Genomic DNA, 15037 nt, shown 5'->3' on the forward strand with positions numbered 1-15037 from the left:
TGAAAAATCATCCGACCAGAACCCGCTGATAATATGCACATCTCCTCTTGGTAGTGAAGCTTCCCATAAACTTTCATGGAATACCGGTCATTAGTTGCTGAGAAATAGCCCGGACAAAAATCGTGCACGGACGGACAGACGAAGCGGCGACTATATGCTCCCCCCCCCCAAATAAATTTTGGGGGAGCATAAAAAAACTACATCTTATTTATTATAGATTGTTGTCATGTTCGGTAAAGATTTGGGCCTTCGTATGTACGTTGAAAATTAAATTAGATATAACAAATAACATTATCTATCAAATGTACGCAATGTGATAATGTCATTGCGATACGAATGATTCATCATGCATTGGCGCCACCTCCTATCATCAGCGCCATCTCCTTATCATTGGCTCAATCTCTTTTGGAAAAATGCAAAATCATCTACTACGTCCTTAGCGATTTAATTGGGTCTCGTCACAGGAAAAACTCATCGACATTGATTTTAAAGCTTCAACATGCCACAACTTACAGAGCTTTTCACGTTTTAAAATGGGGTGAGAATGTATGTTTCTGTATATTTTTGGATGAATTAATCTTTTCTTAATGGCACTAAATTGCCCGATTTTAAAAATACATGTAATACGAAATATGTTGAAAAAACGTATACAGCCTAATCACCCTGTAAAATTTTCCATGGAATTTCAAAACACCCCGGCCTGAACGCCACCTCGGAAGTTGCATTGGCTCATTTATTAATGCATCACATAAAAGATGTGGCGCGCGTGATTAACGGCCGTGGTTGTCAGGATTACCACGAGAAGCTTATGACGAATTCGTCAGTCGTTTTCCATCTTGATAAGTTACCTAATTACAAATACCAAATTAATGGTAAAATTGTTACATTCAAAAGGAGACCTCTGTTATTTCTTTGAAAATTTTAATTGCATACATTAAGGAAATCGTTGTAGACAAGATTAAACAGGTTCCGTGTAAAACTTACAAACGTGTTGAAAAGATCATTTGTTCAACATTAATAGTTAGTTAATATTTATGCATACAAAACGACATAAATTAAGATGACAGTGCATTTCAGGCACTAATATTTTGAGAAAAGTGTCTCCGCGAGGGTACGTTTTCTGTAGTATAGCAGCTATGAACTGTGTTTGAAGCTTGATAGAAAACCTTGTTTCACGGAAACAGGCTGTGTAAAATAACAATAAATGAGCATCGCTCTATGAAAAAGGGGTTTAATGCATGGGCGTAATGTCGTCCCAGATTAGTCTGAGCAGTCCGCACAGGCTAATCAGGGACGACACTTTTCCATAAACTGGACTTTTGCCAAGAATAGACTTTCTGTAAACGAAAAAAACAAAAAAACGCGGAAAGTGTCGTCCCTGATGCGGACTGCACTAAATTTCTGACAGGTTAATTGAAATAGTGTATTTGTTTCACACAGTGTAAACATAAGCCATTATACAACAAACGCGAAAAACCTATATTCAATTCGATTTAAAGACCAGTCAGAGTTAACGATGAACATAATTTCTTAAGTTGCATCATGAAACAAGATAAGCTTTCAAAATACTTATATGTGAAGGCTTGAAAAGCCACGTCCACAATGTTAACAGTATTTGGGAACAATGTGATGAAATTCACTGTAAGTTCGTAAACATGCTATTTTTAGCCCATCGCTAGGCCACGTATGTTAAATGTGTTATATATACAGTGTTAAAATGAAATCTTACTATATCAACTTTAAAACAAACAGAAAGACGAACAGAATCAAACATACTTTTTATGAAATAGCGACTATTTTATTGGTGAAATTAAAATTGTATTAGTTATAATTACTTGTATCTGTATCGTTACTTTATTTTAAGCGACCTATAGTGTACGTATATCTATACTACAGCTACAGTTAGTATACAAAACTGCGATCCATCAACCATCAACTGGTAAGTCGAATTCATGCTTATAAAAAGAAAAACAACTTTTATGTCGCTTATAAAAAGAAAAACAACTTTTATGTCGATAAACTTGTTTTATTACTTCAACTTACATACATAAGTTTCTTCATTTTACTGGACATGACGAAGTAACCTTTATATGCCCCAACATTTTGTTCAAATTGAACGAAGATTTAGTTTAATAATAAATCGAGGGCTGAATGGACAACTGCTGTATCTCCTTTATTTAATATGAGTTAAAACAGTCTTCCGTTCACCCCTTGATTTGTGTAAAGTATAAGTGTATTACTTTTATATTGTTCGTAATTCGTATACATAGGACGCATTAGCCACGACGTCTCCCATATTAACATGTGCATTTCTCACCGACTCATCAGGGACGATACTTTCCACTTTTACGGATTTTTTAAGTTTAAACGAAAATTTTTATTTGACGGAAAGTTTTATCGCAGCTTATCGTGTAATCTGGGACGACACTTTTCGCATACATGCATGAAGATCAGTTTTCCGAGAGCCAGGCCTAATTGCGAGACTCGACTATTTACTTTTTTAAATCGTTAAATAACCACAAATTAGAACAGCAGAAAGTGTGTTTGCCGGTATAGAACAATCTTGAATGCATACTAGTAATACAATTAGTTCTATTTTGACATGATCTGACACTGGATCTGGCAATGAAAATGACCACTAGTGTACGGCTAACGATTAGGAACTTCCGTTACTGTGTGGTAGTCACAAGGGCGCAGTAAATAAATAACTTAAATTACTTAAAGTAAGTAGCTTTGTAATGTGTTTGTTATTTTTTCAGAAGGTATTCTACTGTTAACGCTACTCAGATCCACGACCGCGATGGTATTCAGACTGCAGTGGATAGCGGTGCTACTGGCCGCCACAGTGTTGCCGCGGACACATGCCGGGGCCCCGGACGACGCAGGCACAGTAATTGGCATTGACCTGGGCACCACCTACTCGTGGTATGTGTACCGGTAGCATTTGCCGGGCGATATAGTCTCTACACGTGGTATGATGTAGTATAATATAATAGCCTTCTCTAGTGGTCAGATGTCGTGTATTTCAGCCTTCACATTAGGTCCGATGGAATATGTTATAATAGCATTTTACGTCGTGTGTAATAGCCTTAACGCGTTGTTATGTGTATAATTTTCATTCCATTAACAAACTCGTAACATGCTTGAATAATTTCAGCGTCGGAATATACGAAAACGGCGCCGTACAGATAATTCCAAACGAACAGGGGAACCGCATAACGCCCTCATACGTCGCCTTTTCAGAGGATGGCGAACGCTTAATAGGTGACGCAGCGAAAAATCAACTAACGTCAAATCCGGAAAACACCGTGTTTGATGTCAAGCGTTTCATCGGACGCACGTGGGACGACCCGGTAGTGCAGCGGGACATGAAATACTATCCGTTTAAAGTGATCAACGTCAACAACAAGCCACACGTTCAGGTCAACGTCGGATCCGACGTGAAGACGTTTTCGCCGGAGGAGATTTCCGCCATGGTTCTGCGCGAAATGAAGCAGACGGCCGAACGCTACTTGGGCAAGAACGTAACGCACGCCGTGGTGACGGTACCGGCCTACTTTAACGACGCGCAGCGACGTGCAACGGAGGGACGCGGGACGGATCGCCGGTTTAAACGTCATGCGAACGCTTAACGAACCGTAAGTCTAAATACATGTACTGACTTAAACTAGTGGCATATAAATTCCCTACATGTTTTGTTTTCACTGTCCGCTTTTACCAGTTTTTTTATCATTTCATAGTAAAATATATGAAATACATGTAATGCAATCGTGTTTTTGAAAATCTGTCCGTGGCGTGCACGGTCAGAGAAACCGTACTTACGGATGGGGATAGGGGGATTCTATTTTATGATATGATAAATACAGAAAATAGTGAATGCAAAACAATGAACTACCGCAACAATAATATTCAAACTGCTTACAGGACGGCAGCCGCTCTAGCGTATGGTCTTCACAAGCGCGACCGCCAGGAGCGCAACATCGTCGTGTTCGATCTGGGCGGAGGTACGTTCGACGTCTCGCTTCTCACGTTGGACTCAGGTGTCTTCGAGGTGCTGGCCACAAACGGCGACACGCACCTTGGTGGTGAAGACTTCGACCAGAAGGTGATGGACTACTTCGTGAATTTGATCAAAAAGAAGACCGGAAATGACATCAGAAAAGATGCACGTGCGCTGCAGAAGTTGCGGCGGGAAGTGGAGAAGGGGAAGCGTTCTCTGTCGTCAGCACACCAGGTTACAATTTAGGTGGAAGCTCTTTACAAGGGGGAGGACTTCCGGGAAACGCTTACACGGGCGAAGTTCGAGGAACTTAATGCCGTAAGTTGGTTTGCTCGCGCGCACTGTGCCTATTTAACCAGTTTTACTCATCACTATTTACGGTATTTTACGCTCATGAAAATAAGTTTTGTATAATGCATGTCACATACGCCGTACACACATTCCAGTATTTTAGTAAGGTACTATATAAGGAAAAAACCGAAGAAGCATTACAAATAGTACGAGATTGTTATGGATATTCAATCAACCCTTTCCCATTCAGAAGCAAAGTGAAAATTGCTATGTGCAAAAAGCATAAAACTAGAACAGCCTGCGAATAACTCGCAGTCTGTTCAGGTTTTATGCTGTTTGCTGCTCATCAGTATTTAAGGGTTGGAAATGAAGCCTTTGAAAGTTGAATTTAGTAAGAATGGTCCTAAATTAAATCAAATTTTGTAAGGGTCTTGAGTCAAAATAAGTATCTAAGTGGGGAAGGGTTTATAACGCGAACTTACCGTACCGATACACACACGAGTCCTTAAACTTACAACCTGTAACACACCAAGCATCCATCGGCGGCGTGTTCAGTGAACGATGGTTTTCCTTTCAGGAACTGTTTGCCTCCACAATGGTGCCGTTAAAGCGCGTGCTAGCAGATGGCGATATAAAAGCAGACGACATTGACGAGGTGGTACTGGTTGGCGGCTCCACAAGAATCCCTAAGATACAACAGCTCGTGAAGGAATTCTTCCGCGGAAAGGTATGCACTACAGTTGCACAATTTTTGCTGTGTTCAATGGCTCAGCACGAACCTTATTATGAATGAAAATCACGCAATCATCACATCTTTATATTGATTCTATTTTACATCAGTATAATTTTAGTTGAACTAAAAAATTAAAAAGAATCTCTGCTTGTTTCCATGATACATTTATTTGTTTTATGTTATGGACATTTAAACGAAATCTATCTAAGTCGCACTTTTACATGTCGTTGTGTTAGTCTTTTTTCTTTCAACGCATTTAGTCTAGTTCTGTGTTCAAAATAAAAGGTTGATACGAAGCGATTATCGTCGAACGCATTATAAATGTAATAACGGTGCGTAATGATAAAATGCAGTGCTAATAGTAATACAGTATCATTCTGCTTTACCAGGCACCACACACAGGCATTAACCCGGATGAGGCCATCGCCTATGGTGCCGCCGTGCAAGGAGGCATTCTGGCGGGAATAGAAGATGACGTCATCAACGACATCATCGTATTGAACGTGAATCCACTTACGCTCGGCATAGAGACTGTCGGCGGGGTTATGACGAAACTCATCGGTCGCAATACAGCCGTGCCGACGAAGAAGTCACAGATTTTCTCCACGGCAGCCGACAACCAACCGGCAGTGACCATACAGATATTTGAAGGTCAGCCTCAATAAACCTGTTTGTTTAATTGATACACTCTCGCCACGTTTTTGATAGAGCGCTACATTCGCATGAGTCTGCATTCTACATTCAAAATAGAATTATATACATGTATAGCATTATATTGCGAAATGTCTTTCATTATATTTGGTTGTTTGACCTGGTCGTTATTTTTCGACGCTTAAGGAGAACGTCACACACAGTACCATTCCTTTTTCAGGGGAGAGAACCATGACGAAGGACAACAATTTGCTGGGAACATTCGAGTTATCGGGCATACCTCCAGCGCCGCGAGGAATCCCGCAGATCGAGGTAACCTTCGAGATCGACGTAAACGGGATGTTGCGCGTTAACGCCGAGGATAAAGGCACCGGACACAAGAACAACATAGTGATCGAGAACAGCCTGAACCGGCTGAGCGAATCGGAAGTGGAGCGAATGCTACGGGAGGCGGAGATTTACGCCGAGGAAGACCGGAAAGTGAAAGAAAACCGTGATGCGCGTAACGATTTGGAATCGTACGTGTATTCATTGAGGAATCAGGTGAGCGATCCACAGAAATTGGGCGGGAAGCTTTCTGATGATGATCGATCGACGATTGAGAATGCTGTGAATGAAGCGTCGGAGTGGTTGAGTAATAACCCGGCCGCGGATACGGACGAGTATACAGAAAACAAACGGGAACTAGAATCGGTTGTTCTACCAATAATTCAACATTTGTATGATAATAATGGCAAAACAAGTCATGGTGAACTGTAATTTTTATGTGATGTGATTACATTAGTTCTGTGATATTACCATAATTCGTGCAGCTTTAATATTACAGTTTTCATTTGCAAATACCGATGTCACGCTTTTCAAACATGTGTGTCCATGTGTTGATCACTATTGTGAACGTCATTTATTTATTATTGTATTGTCCTCATCATAATTCATGTTGTTATGAACGAATAAATGACTATGAATGTTGAATACATGATCGTTCTTACATGTTGGTATAATCATTTCCAAAACCTGTTTTGATCTGGTCTACCACGATTTTCTCAAGATATGATCTATAGACTTCAAAAAAAAAAAATAGTCACAGGTTTTCTTATCCAATGTTACATTGCTTACTACTCATTTGGTATGTGTGGTCAAAATACAGACGGGGTTTAGAGCAGATTCTGGGGTGGTATTCCAGAAACATCTTAAGTGATTTCTTAAATAATTTCACTTAAGTTCAAAATTACAATATTTTTTTTTTTACTAAATAAGGAAACACGTGATTTTTTTGGTATTTCTAAAATAACATTGGCATACATACTTTATTTAAAAGTATATCTTGATGCCAATCTATTGCAGTATGAAATGAAACACTTAAGAAAATTTCCCAATTTAAGGATAAGAATAAAATTTAACTTAAAAAGCTTCTGGAATACAACCCCTGGTGGTGACACTGACCACATTATAGATACACGAAATTTATTCTTTGCGCTACATACACTTTATGCTATATTTATTTAATTCAATTTGAGTGATGTATTATAGAGAAGTATCGGGGAAATAATTCCAGATATTTTTCTCACTAAAGGACTACCTTTAAACAACGACTGGCTGTTATTTATTTACTTATTTATGATAATTATTTGTATGTGTGTAGTTATTGTACACAACGCTTTGTCGATTCATACGTAGTATTTTGATGGGAAATGACAATACATTGCAGCGACGATTGAAGCAGACTTTGAGCGAGCGAAAATGTAACGCATTTTGTTCATGTTCAATTACCAAAAGATATCATATATTGGCTTGGTTATAACTTTCATACTGTACTCATATATTTGAATACACATTAAAAGGGCCTTTTCACGCTTTGGTAAATTAACAAAATTGAAAAAAAAGTAAAAGTTTTAGATTCACAAATTTTCATCGAAGTTATGATATTTGTGAGGAAACAGTAATACGAACATTTACCATGCTCTAAAATATCCATTATGTGCATCTTTTGACGATTTAAAAACCTGCAAATTATAAAACCTTGCAACGCAAAACGATTGAATAATTTGGAGAATTCTGTTGTTGTCGTTGTATTTTTTGATACTACGAGGATTGCATATATAAAGTAAAAAATACATCGAATGTGGCATGCAGCTGGAGTTTCACATCTTTATAATGAGAGCGGATGGTCTAGTGGATAGAGCGGTAGACTTTTGCTCCATGGCTCCAGGATGTCAGTGGTTCGAGCCACGATGAGGTTTTTTGTAATTCTTTATTTGTATTCTTGTTTTTTTTACTGGAGATTTTTAACCCCAATGTTAACATTTATCAATATAAAGCATTTAATTACAAACTTCAATACATGCCAAAATCTGTGAAAAGGCCCCTTTAACGAGCTTGCTTGTATAATAACAATAGTATGTAACATATCACGTCATCATTATTACAAGGACAGAAGCCGTTTAAAAAGTAAAAGTTGTATTAAAAAGGCAGCTCGATCATTTTAAAAATCTAGCCATATTCTGACACTTTGCAAAGTGTCCATATGAACAAGCTCCATAGAGTTCTTAGATAACCGCTTATCCGTTCCAGTCATTCGATAGTGCCCTAGCATCTTACACGAACGACCGAGTGGCTATATGCAATTTATGGTATATATGTACCACCATTCGCAAGCTACAAAGCTATTTAAATAGGTTTCGCACGATTCATTTAATTAATGTCGTTGTGAATTATATTTCACGTATAATATTGTCTCGCAATATTTCAGAATGTTGCCACGTGACCTTTGTGCAGCGAAAGCGAACACAAATAAGAAGTGACAACCATAGTTTGTGTGAACACTTTCACAACGAATGTGAAGTTTACGCACAATTAGTTACTATCGGTTCTTTTCAATTTCATAGTACTCATTTTCGTACATTCAACACATATGGCTCGATTGGTCATTGTCGGCTCGGGTACTACGTACATGTACCCCGGGTACGGTAAATTTTAATATACTAAAACGCATCCGCTAATTTTAACGCTAAATCGGTCGTCGGCGGCTTAAAAAATTTTGTTCAAATTTATGTAAAATTTTCAGTTAAACGGCGTCTATATTATCGAAACTCATCCTCAAAAAGCATGTTGATGCAGTTTTTTTTAAAGAGAAGTTTGTTTAAGATAATCATAAACAATATAGTTTTACGGTAATCGGTAGCGCCTTTTACGACATCGGATTTTGGGCGGGAATACAACTCAATAACAGTCTTATATCGACCGGGTACGTTTAAGTATTATCACCGTACCTGAGGTGCATGAAAGTTTACTTAAAAGAGTACCCGGAGTACATGTAAGTAGTGTCCGAGCGGACAATGACCAATCGAGCACAAATTAGTGGTCTTAGGAGAGATATGTCCTCTTATAATTATAAATTGATATATTGGTCGTAGCCGCTAGTATCAAAACCGAATTTTAGACCGATGTCATCAAAGCCATATAAAACTTCTTGCGTAACAAGCAAACCTGGCGCTTCCAATTCTCGAATTAATCTGTACAAGTATTCCCCAAGTCTGTCACACATGTTCAGCATGTGACGGTGTTGGAACGAAACAAGTTACAGTATTAAGTCCGGATAATCCGATTTGTAATACAAAACGCCATCATCGCCTTTCTGTATAATTGTTTACAATAGCTACATTTAATGATAATCTGGTAAATGGGTAATTAATGTACATATTTCGCAGTCAGTATCGAAAAAAGAAAGAAAACTAGACACGTGTCACTGTTGTTTTGTGTTTTTTATTTGCTGTCAATTTCAATACAACAATATTTATATGTCATAGAAAACAAATACAATGTTCATGATAATACACCATTCACAATGATCACAATATTGCATTACAGATACCCAATAATAACACACATGTTTGCAAGTTCATACTATAATGCAGCTATTTTTCCTTTTCAGATACTTTTTGTTTCAATAATATATAATTTAAGTATACATTTTTGAATGGATTTGCAAACCAATACGGAAACAGAGGTACACAACACTTCACAAGTGACCTAAATTTTTAACAAAAACAAACAAATGCATTATAAAAGTAACTTACAAGTTATAAATAACTTAACATAGTACTGAGATACTTTTCTAGATGTAGAAACGATTGTCCTATATACAATCAAACGACCATATATTTTCTATGCCCTTTCACTGAGAACCACATTAACCTAGAAACACGAATTTCATGTACACTCAGTCATGGAACAACATTTACCCATCAGTCATTTAGAAAAATAACCTTTAATAATGGTGATGTGGGTGATTTCATATGACTCCAATGATGATAATATGCTGAATGAAATAATGAAAATAAATCTAGATTTCCATGTTTAATGGGAAAAGATAATCAAAGTCCCAGTTTTTGTCAGAAAGGAAAATTAATCCAGTATTACTTTAAATGGTGGAATGTTCTACTTCATATTCATAAATAACCACAATAATGGTATGTCAAAGTCCACTAAAAGGCTGTCTTCAAAACGCATCAACATCAATATCTTTCGATGAATCAAGTCAGAATCCATCTAATTAACATCTACCCCCACATGATGCTTTCAGCTGAACCAGCCAAAGCAAGTGACTTTGAAAGCGCGATTAGCCCCCTACGTTTGTGATGATTTCAATTTGTATATCCTAAAACAGTTTATTCTTACAACTCATCGTGGTCTCCATCTTCACCAGTTGGAGGGGCACCACCACTTCCACCTGCACCCTGGTACAGTTTGCTCATTATCGGCTGCACAATTTCGTCCAATTCTTTCTTCTGCTCTTTGAATTCATCTGTGTCTGCATCAGCATGGGACTCCAGCCACTTGATCTTCTCATCAAGTGCGGTTTCAATTGTCTCCTTGTCAGCCTCACTCAATTTGGCTCCCAATTTTTCCTTGTCGTTTATCTGATTTTTAAGACTGTAAGCATAGCTTTCGAGTTCATTTCTTGCCTCGACTTTGCTCTTCTGGGCTTCATCTTCAGCAGCATACTTCTCAGCATCGTTAATCATTCTATCGATATCCTCTGGTGACAATCTGTTATTATCGTTCTGAATGACAATCTGGTTCTTGCTGCCTGTGCCCTTATCTTCGGCAGTGACTTTCAGAATACCGTTAACATCAATCTCAAAAGTGACCTCAATCTGTGGAACTCCTCTAGGTGCGGGCGGAATACCGGTCAGGTCGAACTTCCCCAGCAGGTGGTTATCCTTGGTCATGGGCCGCTCACCTTCAAACACCTGGATGGTCACAGTAGGCTGGTTGTCTGCAGCTGTGGAGAAAATCTGGGACTTCTTTGTTGGGATGACAGTGTTTCTCGGGATCAGTTTGGTCATAACTCCTCCCACAGTTTCAATACCCATGGTCAGTGGGTTGACATCCAGAAGTACAAGGTCGCTGGTGTCTTCCTGCCCACTCAAAACTCCGGCCTGGACAGCTGCACCATAGGCGACAGCTTCGTCAGGATTGATGCCTCGGCTTGGCTCCTGGATTGCAAGAGAAAGGAAGGGCATGGTTATTTCAAATACAGCCTTTTTCACAATAAGTAAAAATATGAGAAGATAAGTTTCTTTATTACAACATTAAAGTAAAATATTTACAATGAAACTTTTATGAATTTAAATTTGTTGTGATCCTTTTATTTTTAAATAACATTACAATAACAATATAATAATATTTTATTTTTCAAGACTTTTGAAACTTCCCTTAAATGCACAATAGATCCTAACTAATCACACAAAACAAGTCCATAAAACACACTGCCTACCTTGCCATTGAAATATTCTTTCACAAGTTGCTGGACCTTGGGGATACGTGTGGAGCCTCCGACCAGCACAATCTCCTGTATCTCGCCAATCTTCAGATCTCCATCCTCCATAACACGCTGCACTGGCTTCAGTGTCCCACGGAAAAGGTCCTGTAGAAAACAAGCAGGAATTGTAGCAAACATTCACTAAATTATCCCTAAATCCTCCCTCATTTGATATTAAACTATCATCACTTAAAAGCTTGAAGAAGTAGTTTCTTAATATTTCTTAGTTGATGGGCTTGCAACAACTAATACTGTGCTTTTGAAAAATAAACCTGAAAGTGCAAGGTTTAACTAAGTGTAGCAAGTGCCAGAAAGTCTCACATTGGTCTTAAATCTAAGTAACTGTCTTGATCACAGCAGATCAGAATTTAATTGTATGAACCCTGTTCAAACATTTCTTTAGCGCATATTGAATCATTTACTGCAACAATAAAACTTAAACTTACTATGTTCAGCTCCTCAAACTTTGCTCTGGTAAGGGTCTCACTGAAGTCTTCACCATCGAAGAGAGACTCAATTTCGATCTTAGTCTGGTGCTGAGAGGACAGCGCCCTCTTGGCCTTCTCAACTTCACGACGTAGCTTCTGGACGGCACGGTTGTCCTTGCGGATGTCCTTTCCCTTCTTCTTCTTATAGAGCTTCATGAAGTGTTCCATGACACGCTGGTCAAAGTCCTCCCCTCCCAAGTGGGTGTCTCCGTTTGTTGCTACAACTTCGAACACACCATCGTCAATGGTGAGAATGGAGACGTCAAAAGTGCCACCACCGAGGTCAAACACAAGGATGTTCTTCTCTCCTTCTTTCTTGTCAAGGCCGTATGCAATGGCAGCTGCAGTTCTAAAATTGGAGTTTACAGTATATTAAGAATGGATTTTATACAGGGATTTTACCAATTAACATCATAGCAGTGCTTTGTTGTTTTAAATTAATTTCCTTTTACCTTTTTCAAAAATACATTTATAGCATAAGTTTGTGTATGTGAATGACGGTAACTTGGAAATGCTGAAATGGTAAAATAAATTTGGTGAAGTAGTTTTACTTAAACATTCAGAATTACCTTAATTGTTGTTAATGGAAAAGATATTCATAGTTAAATTTATAATCACAAGAGTTCAAACATTTGAATCAGCTTTTTGTCATGTAGTCTCATAAATATATCAGGTACTTACGGCTCATTGATAATTCGCATAACGTTGAGACCAGCAATGACTCCGGCATCTTTTGTGGCCTGTCTTTGGGCATCATTGAAGTACGCTGGGACTGTGACAACAGCATTCTTGATCGTCTCCCCAAGGTATGCTTCTGCGACTTCCTTCATCTTTCCAAGAACCATGGCTGAAATCTCCTCTGGGGCGAAAGTCTTGTCAGTTCCTTTGACTTTGACCTGAACATGGGGCTTACCATTCTTGTTGATGACCTTGAATGGCCAGTATTTAATGTCATGCTGGACTGATGGGTCATCCCAAGTTCTGCCAACGAGACGCTTAACATCAAAAACGGTATTCTCTGGATTGCTGGTAAGCTGGTTCTTCGCAGCGTCACCAATCAGACGCTCTCCTTCTTCAGTGAAGGCCACGTAAGATGGTGTGATACGGTTTCCCTGGTCGTTGGCAATTATTTCCACTCGCTTGTTTCTGTACACACCAACACTGAAAAACATACGCAAATATGATTAATGCAAGACTCTTCTAGCAGCACGGATAAACAACTGGCATCAAATGTTGTTGTTTTTAACATTAAACCAACATCTTCATCACAGAAAAAAAAACTGGATTCAAAAGAGAAACCCTATGACAAGGAGATCTCAGGGAAGTGTTTTTTTAAAATTCAAATTGGAATAGCTCATGGATATATCACACAGCAATGTAAAAATAAATAGTCTTGAAATATTAAAGGATTTTTTGTGATTTTTGGTTGCCAGTCGATTTTCCTGTGAACAATTTGTCCCATCAGTATGATCAGAAATTGAGCTTTGTAATTGCAAGGCCTGCAATAGCAGATATTGTCAAAATCATTTCTGAGGACTATTAGAATAAATATTTGGACTAAATTAGTAAGCAACGCATCACTAATTGACAAACAAATTTTATGACAGACCAATATGTTATGATGTATTTAAGTGAACAGATCAAAGGTCAGCTCATGCAAAGCCTTTATGATAATCATTCAAAACACCCTTCTTTTTGAAATTATTAAATGGTTATAATCTACAGTGAGATATGTAAGCATCATACCATGAATAAGTTGTTCCCAAGTCAATACCGATGACAGTTCCAACATTTTCCTTCTTTTCCTTCTCATCATCGTCAGCATAAACGACTGCTAACAGCAGCACTGCTGCACAACACAATGATAGGACCTTCATTCCCTGAAAACAATAAGCAGAAGATTAGATTCAACTTTATACCATACATGATCAAACATCGAAATGCGTAAATGTTAAAGGGGCCTTTTCACAGATTTTGGCATTTTTTAACTTATTCATTAAATTCTTTATATTGATAAATGTAAACATTGGATCGTTAAAGCTCCAGTAAAAAATCAAGAATAAAATTAAAAAAATGAAAAGAACATTGCCCGGAGCAGGTTTCGAACCAGTGACCCCTGGAGTCCTGCCAGAGTCCTGAAGTAAAAACGTTTTAGCCTACTGAGCTATTCCGCCGAGTACACATACTTGACGTATTTTATACCTTATATAAGCAATCTTCGTAGTGTCCAAATAATTAACGACAAAAACAGAACTCTCCAAATTATTCAATCGTTTCGCGTTGCAACGCTTGATAATTTTTAGGTTTTAAAATCGTCAAAAGATGCATATAATGGCTATATTAGACCATGGTAAATGTTCAGTATTACTGTTTCTTAACAAATATCATAACTAAAACGAAAATTTGCGAATCTGAAACAACTTTTTTCAATTTTGTCAATTTACCAAAGCGTGAAAAGATCCCTTTAATCCATGTTCATCTTTAACTTCTACGACGTTCTTTTGCTCAGGAAATTCCACAATATTTACATTTATCGACTGACATGCATCAAAACCATATTTAAGTCATCAAGTTAGATTTATAAGTATATAATAAACAGTTGCAAATGTCATTTTTCAAGGAAGAGATATTCAATTCAGGAGTGCCATACGTCAACCGGTTACAGCACAAATGAGAAGCCGGCCGGCATTTTATATCAGATAAAAATGTGTCAATATCAATAGTAATTCTAAATGATTCTACAAACCGTTTTGTTATCCAAGTTCACAAACGTATAAACGACAATTTTCAATAGACAGTTATTCTTTGATGTTCTTCTAAACGTTCTTTCTACGCGTACTTATTTCGTTGAAATGTGTTGGGAGAATCCCTCAACGCTATGTAAGTTTTCGTATGCTACGTCGTGTTAACTTCTGATTGGTCAATACGTTCACTGTGGAACGATTTGATTGGACAACGTTGAGTATGCCCTGAGAGACACGTAATCTAATTTTGTTGCAAAACCCGGAAACGAACATTGTTGACGTATTATTATAGTTTCAGGCGATTCG

The 15037-nt window shown here is 38.0% G+C and overlaps 1 protein-coding gene and 1 pseudogene across 1 annotated transcript; one reads left to right on the forward strand and one right to left on the reverse strand.

The window, feature by feature from the left end:
* Positions 1 to 1706: 1706 nt before the first annotated feature.
* On the forward strand, positions 1707 to 6652 carry LOC127837093 (endoplasmic reticulum chaperone BiP-like; annotated as a pseudogene).
* A 2769-nt stretch (positions 6653 to 9421) lies between these two features.
* Positions 9422 to 14906, reverse strand: LOC127837092 (endoplasmic reticulum chaperone BiP-like). Its single transcript, XM_052363931.1, has 6 exons — positions 14734 to 14906; positions 13734 to 13867; positions 12669 to 13148; positions 11946 to 12336; positions 11455 to 11604; positions 9422 to 11173 (listed from the first exon to the last, which is right to left on the reverse strand). The coding sequence occupies exons 2-6, from the start codon at positions 13862 to 13864 to the stop codon at positions 10349 to 10351; spliced, it is 1977 nt and encodes a 658-aa protein (XP_052219891.1). The 5' UTR covers positions 13865 to 13867; positions 14734 to 14906; the 3' UTR covers positions 9422 to 10348.
* Positions 14907 to 15037: the final 131 nt, after the last annotated feature.

This window comes from Dreissena polymorpha, chromosome 7, assembly GCF_020536995.1.
Source record: "Dreissena polymorpha isolate Duluth1 chromosome 7, UMN_Dpol_1.0, whole genome shotgun sequence".
Classification (NCBI taxonomy): domain Eukaryota; kingdom Metazoa; phylum Mollusca; class Bivalvia; order Myida; family Dreissenidae; genus Dreissena; species Dreissena polymorpha.